At 32.5% G+C, this 12,059-nt stretch overlaps 3 protein-coding genes across 3 annotated transcripts; 1 reads left to right on the forward strand and 2 right to left on the reverse strand.

The window, feature by feature from the left end:
* Positions 1-1,195: 1,195 nt before the first annotated feature.
* On the reverse strand, positions 1,196-2,861 carry TRIADDRAFT_51843 (uncharacterized protein; the record flags this gene model as incomplete). Its single annotated transcript, XM_002108635.1, has 4 exons — positions 1,196-1,512; positions 1,636-1,780; positions 1,848-2,002; positions 2,675-2,861. The coding sequence occupies 4 exons, from the start codon at positions 2,859-2,861 to the stop codon at positions 1,196-1,198; spliced, it is 804 nt and encodes a 267-aa protein (XP_002108671.1).
* A 1,833-nt stretch (positions 2,862-4,694) lies between these two features.
* Positions 4,695-6,435, forward strand: TRIADDRAFT_51844 (uncharacterized protein; the record flags this gene model as incomplete). Its single annotated transcript, XM_002107851.1, has 4 exons — positions 4,695-4,884; positions 5,595-5,719; positions 5,817-5,961; positions 6,119-6,435. The coding sequence occupies 4 exons, from the start codon at positions 4,695-4,697 to the stop codon at positions 6,433-6,435; spliced, it is 777 nt and encodes a 258-aa protein (XP_002107887.1).
* A 1,511-nt stretch (positions 6,436-7,946) lies between these two features.
* On the reverse strand, positions 7,947-10,677 carry TRIADDRAFT_51845 (uncharacterized protein; the record flags this gene model as incomplete). The annotated part of the gene is made up of 2 exons (XM_002108636.1): positions 7,947-8,938; positions 10,287-10,677. 2 exons carry the CDS (start codon positions 10,675-10,677, stop codon positions 7,947-7,949), a joined length of 1,383 nt encoding a protein of 460 aa, XP_002108672.1.
* Between the last annotated feature and the right edge of the window lie 1,382 nt (positions 10,678-12,059).

Here is a 12,059-nt window from a genome sequence, read left to right on the forward strand (position 1 = left end):
CTCATTTTCACTAGATAAGATATTTTGGTGTTTTGTTGATAATACCGTTATCTATGACTACTATAACATAATTTTATAGATAACAGCATAGTTTTATAAAAACTATCACCTAATAATTAGTTAAAGTTTTATATATAAATTCTCTATAAATTGATTAATTTTTAAATAAAGTTCGGCTCCAGTTTATTCAACAATAGCATTAACTGATTTACGTGTCCTTATCAAAGGAGTACTTTTATCACTCCAACGTTTATCAACAGCCAATTAATTACTAAAGTTTGCACAAGAAAAGTAAATCTACAGTACCACAGTTCTAGAAACTATTCAAGTACAAGCCTGCTGTCAGGCCTGTCAGCTCGACATCTACCTACTGGAGGTTATAGCAAACTACTCGTCTCTCAAATAGACAAGTAATAAACATGTATGCTCGACGGTCAGTTTGTGCTGTTGTCATCAGTAGCTTAATACGTGCATGCTCTAATGATTCTAAGCCGTAGCTTAGAATCGTTCAGTTTCATAGCTAAGAATGCAAACGGTTGTTTATTAATGTTAACCTTCAGGCGTACAAAACGGGTATACTCTTATGGACGCACGCAAGTAAAATTAAAGATATACAAGTAGGTAGATGTTACATTAAAGACGGCACTAGTTCGGATTCAAAAGGAGACTCGTACCTGTATCAGACTGTGTATAAAAAGCAGTTCCTATGGCCATACTACCAACTCGGTGACTACTCTGGCAATCTAATGCTGACCATGAAGCAATATCACAATTATAATCGTTAAATTTCTAACTACTTGAAATACTGCGTAGTTACATATGTATGAACTTTGTAACAAGAGCTTCATCTAACTTACTATTTTAGTGACTTTATGTCTATCGATAAAAATTCGTTTTTACACCGCGTCATACTGTGCGTATATATTATTAAAATAATTATATATAATCAACAAGAAATACTGTAGTGAGAAAATGATGCTAGCGATACAGTTGCAGGACCATAATAGAGGATGCAAATGCATAAATCATGTATTTCATAATCACGCTTATTCAACAAAGATTCAACAAAAAATAAAGATTATTGTGAAATCTAATTTGAAACTACTGAATTCTATTCAATTTGTAGCTTACATGATCATAATTAATGAAAATACTACGATTAATTTCCTTGAAAATAACGGTGAGCATGGTTTCATCAAGCATGCTTTAAAGCTTCCTTTTTACTAAGATTTGACAATTTATCTTCGTTTTCTTTCACAAACTTTTTAACAGCTTCTGGGTTGACCCGAAATTGATTTCTTAACGCCCAGCCAATGGCTTTCCTAATGAAAAAGTCTTTTTCTGCGGCACATGCGAGACTATATTTAAATAATTTTTTTTGATCAGTCTTTTCTTTATAATATAACTGGTGTAGAATAGCCGTTCGTTTAAGCCAAATGTTATTGTCAGCAATCCATTTATCTAGAATAGGGCCTAAGACATCAGGATTGCTTTTGTTCAATTCGCCTATAACTAAATCATTAATGAATTCCTTAAAAAGAAGTCATCTTAAATTCAATAAATGATTAATATAATTAAAGATTGATAGCATACAAAGAGCTACACAATCGATCTTGTACTTTATAAAGTTTTAACCTCTTGGCGCAAGAGTATCGACACAGTCCCACCAAGACTTGTTCGTTATCATACTTTCAATAACCTCAACACTCTTTTTTAATTCATCATCCGAATCACCCGTTAATGCAGGTATAGACTTTGTGGCTAATTCTGCAGCAAAGTACTGTTTACAATGAAAGGAATAAAGATGCTGTTATAATATTGTATCCATCTAAATGGAAATGAATTACCGACATAGTCATAGGTATATCATTGTCAACCTGATATTCACGCTGGGGTTTCTTCCATAATTCAGTTAATAGCTGATGATATTCATTAAAGGATAAATCTGGTAAATCTTTGCGAACTTGCTTGTCTATCTTTTGCCGTTCAGGTGAGTTAATCCCTAGTTTTATAATCAACATACATTGAAAAGGTTAAACTCTTATGATTATATTGATCACCATACTGTAGTATAGGAATTACTATCGAAAGGTGCATGAAATAAAATACGAAACGTTCGTCCGATTCAAAGAGTGAATAATTTTGTTTCTTCTCATTACCTGTATTTACGTGTTATTATCGAGGGGCTAATGCGTTCGTAAAATCCTATCAAAACTAATGTGATGCTTGATCATTTATCTTTGCTAAGGCTCTGTTGCATTCCGAGCTCATTTACTAATCCAAATATTCGTACGTACATAGACTGTACCAGGTACTTATTTGTGCAAGTCTAATACTCTTCAACTACAACTTGTAAACAGATCAATCTAGCTTCAGTTGGCGTACATAAGAGTACTTGTTGTTACGAAAACGTACTCCATAACAGATAGACTCAGCTTGCATTGCATTTTTAATTCCTTAGCATGTACGGATACATTCGACTGGATGTACGTGGATATTGAGCTTAAAACCGATGCAGTGTAAATTGCTCTTTAATAGGTCAATTTGATCTAAACTATCCTACAACTCCTATAACAACATTAAGTTATTAACCAACATGAACTACCAATTTGCAGTTTATAATTATGATAATACAAGATTCAGAAATGATTGGATACCATATAGTAGTATTTACCATAGTATTCGAATTGATCTCGCATGTACTTTTTCATTGTAACCGCTTTATCTGCATTGGCTTTTTGCTGATAGCCTTTTTCCAATAATTTTAATACTTCAGCAACATTGCGCGTTACAGACTTCATTTTCCTGCTTGTTTTATTGGTTGAGGCTTTAGTCTTTTGGTTTAATCGTTTGACCGGCATTTTAAGTGAACAAAGTCTTGGAGAATAGTGAGGCACGAAGGAATTGCTTTCTGATGAGCTGCAAGCCTGCAACCTGCAGCAAAGCAGCAATCTGTAAACAACTAATGATTCAATTGAGTGACTACTAATCTTATACTGTAGTCTGGACTAGGTTCTGTACGACAGTGTTTTGACTAGAGTAAGTTGCGAGTGAGTGCAATTCTATACTAATGACATAGTGGCGCAATATAGGTCCGACCACAATGCTGACCGACTACAGCAAAATGGAGATCATGCTTAACCTGCATAAACATGTTTATTTCGAATAGGAGAAACCGCGGGATATCCGTTTCTATGGTTATTATTATGATTGACAAGGTTACTGAAAACATATTGTGGACAGTGGCATTACACAGTAAAGTAGAGGCGTAAAAGACATAGCGATTAATACGTATTATAATTATATAATTAATAAAGCATTGAAGGAGAGTTGACAGAAAATAGAAACCTTCATGTAAGTTTTACAACTAGCTGCTTTTAATAATATAATAAATGATACAGTAAGAAGATTAATAGACTTACGTATGCTATGTAGACGCAGACATATGTAGCAGTTATAGGCAACTAAGTGCAGGCGCTTGTGCAACTAGAATTCAAAGACGTTTACTACACTCGGCTATGAAACATGATAGATTGCAACAGTGCCTACAGTTTCAATATTACAGAACATCAAATGACTTTTACTGTTCTAAAGTTAGTTTTGCAATATACCACTTTAATAAAACATACTAGAAGTGATACTGTAGCAGTTCCAGGCAACTGACTCTAGGAACTTGATAGAATACGATTGTAATAAAGGACTAAAAGCAGAGTCCTTTATAGCTTTTAGTATGTAACTATATTAATTTACTATGGAAAATACCTAGAAAGTGATAGTATCTTTGTCATCATCTTTTCTTCTTCACTATATATACAGTATATATATATTTTACAAGGTATTATTTAGATTGCTATGGGAATAACCTAAGAGCAATCGCCTAATCTAAAGAAAGGGCGTTTGATAGTCTGTTGAGATTATAAATGAATTTGACTTAGTAACAAAACCCTATCCATAGAGAAAGGGGAGTTATAACATGACAGTAAAGTACTGTAATACTGGCTATAATCGTACAGTTACCGTACAACTTCATGCTAAAATGTCAACTGTCAATACTAATGTCATAAAAGTGGTTATAGTTGTCATATAACATACTAATATGAGAATTTGGTTGTAAGAAATTTATTCAAAACATGTTGACAAACATGTTAGACTCGAATAGTATAAAAGGGTCTTGGAGGGAGAGCTAGAGTAACCTCTCAGTTTTGTTTTCTAGGATAGATTATAGGTCTTTTATTGCTGATCCCTAAGAACCTTCTTATATTATAATAAAGCTATTTTTAGCCTACGACGTTCTCGGTCTCGGTATTACTGTGTACGGTAGTAGAAGATTAGCTTTAGAGATTGTTAATATTACGCCTCGATTTATTACGAGAAGAAAAAATATCGCAAAGAGTGAGAGTTCGTCATGTAACTTTGTCGCGTTAATGCGGTGTGGTTACGCTCGCAAATAGGGTATATAGTGCGTATGAACACCGTTAAATTTATGTACATATTAATACAGATTAAAACGTTCGAAAATTATCCAACAGTTTGCGGTACTTTGTATATTTTCCGGTGCAACATATTCCATACACCCTTCGGTTATAATGCAAATGTGTAGATCCTATGGATTATAAATGATTCATGAAATAGGGTAGATTATCTAACTAATCCATCGTAATGCAGATCACAGTTCCAAAAGATACGCCAAGACAATGCCAGTCAAACGCTTAAATAATAAAAGAGCTGATGCTAAAGTCAAAAAAATGAAGGGAAATGGTAATACTCTGACAAATAATGTCAGGAAAATTCTAAAGGCTTTGGAAAGTGCATATAAACCACATACCAATGCGGAAAAGGCCAAAGCCATGAAGAAATACATGCGTGGCCAATTTGAATATTATGGTAAGTTTGTGCACTATATAGTATGAACGGTAGATCATAACGCACCATTTGAGTAGAAGGCATTAAATAATGTGACAGGTAAGAAAATTGACCATTATACATATAATGCTGTATACAGCAATGCAATAATAGTGTGTACCTCTACAGGATCCTAAACATATTTTTTTGCATGGTTGACATACTGTATATATGTGATTGTGTAAGAGATGGCAACAAATTGAGTATTGCCTCCCGCTATAAATCGAAATTTGCAATGAAGAACTTAGGCTACCGCGAACCTATTATTAAGTCTGTCCTTTCCAACACTTGTCTGCAGTATGATTTAAAGACTAACCATATCTACCATCAGGAACCCACAGTAGCTACACGTCTCTCTCAGTAAACTATTTGTGCAGGTCTAATCATCCTCAGATTATTGACTTGACCAATGTAGGCAGTTGCAAATGATCACACTTATTGAATAGAGAGAAAGGAACGTAATCCTTGACTTAGATCAGTTAAATGAGTGAGAGATTTATTTTTATTAATGAGGTGATCGCGTAGGCGATATTGACCTATCAATATATTTGTGTTATAGCTCAAAGTTCAATGTCAACTTGTAAAATTGATATAAGAAACGCAATACACGTTATTCTTAAAGGACTATAAGTTACTAAGACATTGCAATAACAACTTTGGGCATTTAATATAATTTAATCCATTATATTCAGGAATAAATTCTCCAGATCGTCGCAAGATCGATACAGATGTTCGAAAGACAATGCCGGATTTATCATTAACTGAACATCATCAATTACTAAATGAATTATGGGAACTACCTCAGCGTGAATACCAGGTAAGGATTGTTGCTTCTGTAGTTTATTCATATTACTGCCAGCGATCAATAATTAATTGATGCAATTACTAAATTTAACATAATTTCCGTTGATTAGCATTTTGGAGCTGAACTTGCTAGAGACTCTGTAAAAATTTTAACAGGTGATTCCGATCAAGATTTAAGAGAAAGTGTTACCGTTATTGAAAATATGATAATCAAAAAATCATGGTGGGATTGTGTTGATCTTCTAGCGCCAAGAGGTTATAAATTACTGTAACGTCTTTACTAGCTGCTTTAAATCATAAATTGACAATAATCATAAAAATGTAACAGGATTAATAAGACTACTATAAAAATGCAATTTCTGAAGGGCTTACAGAATCTTGCAGGTAAAATTTTAAATTTCTTCTGCTTTAGTTATTGGTGAATTCAATAGAATCCAGCCTGAAGTTATGGGTCCTATTCTAGATAAATGGATTACTGATGATAATATCTGGCTTAAACGAACTGCTATTCTACATCAGCTATTCTATAAAGAAAATACTAATCAAGAGAAATTGTTTAGATACAGCCTTGCATGTGCTAAAGAGAAGGAATTTTTTATTAGAAAAGCAATAGGCTGGGCATTGAGAAATCAATTTCGAGTCAATCCGTCAGCAGTTAAGAAATTTGTTAAAGAAAATGATAATAAGTTGTCTTACTTAACCAAAAAGGAGGCACTAAAACATGCTTAACAGCTAGCCATACAGTCGATTTCGTACATTTTAATGATTTGCACACGCTATGATGTTTAAATGTAACATGAGTGCTAACGCGATATCAGTACTGATTTAGAAAGCCAAAAATGTGTATATATATGTATACTCTAATTGCTGCTGATACTAAAATTATTTATCTCAATCGATACTACCAATTTTAACTGCTGCTTTTGCAAAATCCTTCAGCTCCACTAGATCAATTCATATAACATCTACTTAATAAGATTACGTCCTGAAATGTTCCTGATAATCTGTAATATTAAGATGGACCGTTAAACTTGTTTTCTACTATTTAAAACAATTACTGGTCTAGTGTGCTCCTATTTTTATATTTGAAACATTTGAATCTAAATGTACAGCGACTTGAACTATAAGAGATTCTGTTTCTGCTATTGGAGCAACTCACTCACGGTATGAGATTGAAATTTATTAAACTTCTTCAATGCCTAGTAAGTAGGTTTTACTCAACAAAGATCTTGTACATCAGCAATCACGATATTTCGATTTATTGTACTATTTGAAATCATGTTTCTCTAAATATTTTTTGTGGATTTGATACCTGAATAGCTATTAATGCCATACTGCAATTACTTAATTAACATTACTACAAATCAAGTACTTTATTATCGCGGTGTCAAGGAGCTACAACTAGACCATTAACCGGATACAAACATAAATTGTGATCTTAGACAACTGTAACAAAGTATGGTGCGTTCCTTTTCTGACTTAGCATTTGTGCCATGTTCTGTAAATATGAATTTCAGTCTTTAAAGCTATCCAGCTGCCCTTCATTCAACGCCCAACAAAGCAGATGGGCTAACCTAGCATTTTTACCACTATTTGAATGAGTTTTATAGCCCTGAAGTTCTTAACATTCTGGTCAAATTAACCTAAGTAATAAGTAATAATTACACCTCCTCAGATGATTATGTACTGTGATTACTTTTACTCGATAGAGAGCTTAACAAAGAGTTTTATGTAGTCTATTACACTTTTATTATAAATAACCTTAAAGGCATTATCGTGTTATATAATCAGAACGAGTAAGTATATCTGAATGTGATGTTGAAAGTGCATTAATCAATTAATAAGTAAAAGATGTAGTAAGATATACAATTAAACCGATCTTATAAACAACAGAATCACTGAAAATATCGGTAAAAATTAGTGGATATTACTTTGCACTACTAATTCAAACAACCTGAGCATCTACCACGCTGCTAAACACGTATAAAAGTACAATTACAATACTGCATTTATATTATCGGATTAAGATAGCTCATTTTAAGAATAAGAAAATATATCATGGTAAAGATATGAAATAAACATATGAAGATGTTACTGGCAAGTGTCGATAACAATATCGAAAAACTGTTATGATAGCTATGTCAAGAATTGACGATTGCATATACCTATAATGCCAATTATAATAACAACAGAAAATTTCCCAGTAATTACAGCTAGGTTTATTTTTTTCCTGACCCTTTTCATATTTGAAGATGTAAGTCGCCACAAGCATAAGATGAACGACCAAATCGAAGCCCTGGTAGACGATGCCATTTCTTTTCAACAAGATCAAATGCATCGACATTGGTTAAATTATGTTTTCCATCATTGCCACCAATAATAATATAATAATTACCAATAACTTTAGCTTGGCAATTATCCCTGCGGGACGGCATTTTGGTTAATAATTTCCACTTGTTAGTTCTAATATCGTACCATTCAACAGTATCTAGTTTTTGTACACCATCAAAACCACCAGCTACAATAATATAATCATGCCACGTTGCTGCAGCTGGAAAAGTACGTGGTTGACACATTTTATTTAATATTTTCCATTGTGGTTTCTCCCAAGCTTTATGACTAAGTTGATACGATTCTACACTGGATAATGGTAGTCCATCATGCTCACCTTGTCCACCAACAACAACTAAGTGATTCTTGGTGGTGACACAAGCAGATCCGTAACGTCTTGAAATCATAGCTGGCAGGGAAGTCCGACTCCAGACACCAGAGTTATAGAAATAAACTTCAACTTTCTTCAATGCTTCGGTCCCTTTTAAACCTCCAACAATAATCAGTCGATTATTCCATACGCAAGAACAGCTGTATTTCTTCGGTTCTTTCATGCATTCTAAAGTATCCCATTTCATCGTTTTTAAATTGCAATAGCGCGTACGATTGCTTAAGCCATCTGTTTCAACAAATCCACCACAAACAATAAATTTATTAGTTAGAATACCACCACTAGCACCATAACATCCTGCTTCCATAGGGTAGAGAGTAGTCCATGAAATTGTAGTAGAATCAAATACTTCTACATGATTACACAAGTACCCGTCATTAATTCCACCAGCAATGAAAATATGATGATTCTTTTCTAATTCGATCTCGGAGTTAATATTACTTTTCGAATTATCTGCTTGCTGATTATTGTCTCCTCTTACATTCATGACTTTTATTTGATCCTCTATCTCTACGGTTGGATAGAAAAAGGCAAAGAAATTAATTCGAAATAAAATAGTTTAACCTTAGAGTAAAATAGCGAATGGGACTATAATATAGGATAATTAATTATAATTTTAAATAATCATCTTATAATTCTTGAAGCTGCTGCATGATATTCTAGCTCCAATTGTAAATTATTATCAATTCCAATTATGTTATTTGCATGATAATAAGACATATTTTGCGTTAATTGCACAAATATATCAATACTGCATATTGTGAATTAACATCTTATTCCTCATATAATAACTTTCTACATTTGTACCAATAAATGATCAGACACAGTTCCTCATATTACAAAATTTCGCTATATAACCGGGCTATAATATGTCTCAACTCAATATCATGCCGTTTATATCGTAATATCTTATAGAATATCTTTAAATTTGCTTTAAGTATTATAGACCGACTATATATCGTAAATCGATGTCTTTGCCCTTCATATGATAACTTTCTGCATTTACATTCACAAATGATCAGACACAGTTCTTCACTCAGCAAGATTTCCGTTATACGGTATAGGTATAATGTATCATAAATCAAAATCATGGCGTTTTATAACGCAACATCTTAAATTAATTATATCTATGAATTTGCTTTAAATTTCATATAACTACCGGTACAGAATATCGCCAAGCTATATCCTACTCTTTATAGGATACCGCTAACTGTTTATATTAGTGTCAAATAAATGATACGATTTGCTTTAAACGTCATGTAGCTACTGAATATAGAAAAATCCATATCTTATCCTTGGTAATATAACTCTTTATATTTGTATCAGTAAGACAATTAAATTTAGTTTCTCATATAGCAAAATTTTCGCTATGTAGTACGAGTATAATATGTTAAAATCAAAATTATATCGTCTATACCATAATATCTTACAGAACATCCGTGGATGATGGTGTAAAGACTACATCAAGATAATTAGATCAGTCTGCCTGATATGGTAACGGAAACAACAAATTTTCTGTTATATTTGAAAACATACAAGTGTTCGTGTCATAATAGGTCTCACTATTGGGTATCATGGTGTTCACATGACAAAATCTTGCGTATACTGTACGTCTATAAAATATCTGTGTCTTTTCATTAAGATGATCGAATATAAATTTTATCCAAAGGAAAAATTTCCTCTAGAAATTTTTGCTATAGTAAATTTTCATTACAGGTATCATGCGAAAGATACGAAGGCTGTGGTTCTGATCGTCTTAGACCTTATTAAAGTTAAGCAAATCTGTAATTCTTTTCAACAGGTGCTAGTATTCAATAGCTATATTACAGTTATACTTTCGACATGATCAATTCTTTACCTCTAGGTGATACTTGCTGGCTTGTAGTTTTGGAGTCATTATCGGTATTACCCTGCCATGGGAGGATAGACTGGCTATCTTCGGGATCATGGATATTACCATCATGATCTGATTGGTTTGTAGCAAATAACTCTTGTAATTCAGGACAGACTGTCAGCAATGCTTCGATAAAGATGGATAGCTTCTTATTGGATTTGCTGACAGCTAAATCTAGAATTTTACTTGCTTGAGCCGCAGGTGTAGATTCCCCTTTAACCTGTTGACAGTCTTTGATAGCAAAAAATTTCTTATTATACAACTGTGTTATACCAGGTAAGATATTTTTCTTTAGACAATTGATCAATCGAATTCGATGGCTAGATATTATCGACACAGTCTGATCACGATCCATACTCAAATCTTCTCCTCAAATTAATAAATTATTTCTTTACATCAATATTATAGATTGATAATCTTTTACACTATCGAATTGAACTGCACCCAAATGAGAATGATTACGATAGACAAGATTAACGAGTTACTATAGATTGTACTACCAACTGTGCTACCCATACATTATTTATCAAATCAATATCAACTAATAAAAAAGTAAATTATGGTAACTAGGTAACAAAGGATAACTTATTCTTTTGTCGCCTTTTGTCTACAAATTAATTAATTAAAATTAATTACTGTTTAGTGATTAATTGAAAATAGAGTCCATACAAATTCATTGTATGATTGGTTCTATTGCAACATAAATCGGCTAATCCGATGGGTTTTTATATTAGAACTTGTAGACGTTTATACGGTTTTTACTTGCATCTAAAAAATTGGTGGTATTTAACTGATAGTATACCTGATTCGACCTAAAATTTAAGTCAATGTTATTTCTATTGCATAGAAGCGTAAGGAATTTCGAGTTACTAGATGGATATTGTTTATATTTGGATTCTAATGCATTTTTTTTTTAATCTGAGATCGCCATAGTGCATCTACTGATATTCTTGTATGATTTAAGGTTATATTATAGCTTCTGAATAAGTAAGTATGTGCAAGGTTTTTTCGAATTTGGATAACTTGGGCATTTGACCTATTGTGCATTTAATTCGATCTAAAAATTGAATTAATATTATTTCGAAGTCATAATCATGCATATGTGTAAGCTTCGCGCTGCTGGATGAGCACCTTCTAATTGTATTTTTCTTCAAACCTGAGATAGATATAGCGTATCAACTGTCATTATTATACTATTGAAGATTATAATAGAATTTTTATATGTTTTGTAAAATTTTTGTATTTGACCTACTTTACAGCCAGTTCGATCCAGAAAACGAAATCAATTTTATTACGAGTAAGTGCCATGCAATGCATAAACTTTGAGTTTAAGGTTTGAGTTTAAGGTTGGATTATAATGCATTTTCTTCAAATTTAGATAGGCATAAGACACTACTGCTATTTATAAATCTTTTAAGTAGTATATCAATATTAGTAGCAGGCGGGGATTAGAAGCAGAAATAAATGTTATTGAAAGAATATAATCAATGAATGTAATTATCGATTAATAATATGTAAATTATTAATACTTATATATACGTATGCATGTAATATCTCTCTCTATATATATAATTAGGCAGTTAAAATACGTAATTAGGAAAAATTATCAGTCTTATGGAATGAGCAGAAAATAAATTTAATCTATTTATCCAATTGATTATAATCAATGTAATCTATACATGCATACCAGATTGAAGTAAATTAACAGAAATAACAGTATCCATACACTATCCTTCC

Source organism: Trichoplax adhaerens, genomic scaffold (assembly GCF_000150275.1).
Source record: "Trichoplax adhaerens TRIADscaffold_1 genomic scaffold, whole genome shotgun sequence".
NCBI classification, from domain to species: Eukaryota; Metazoa; Placozoa; class Uniplacotomia; order Trichoplacea; family Trichoplacidae; genus Trichoplax; species Trichoplax adhaerens.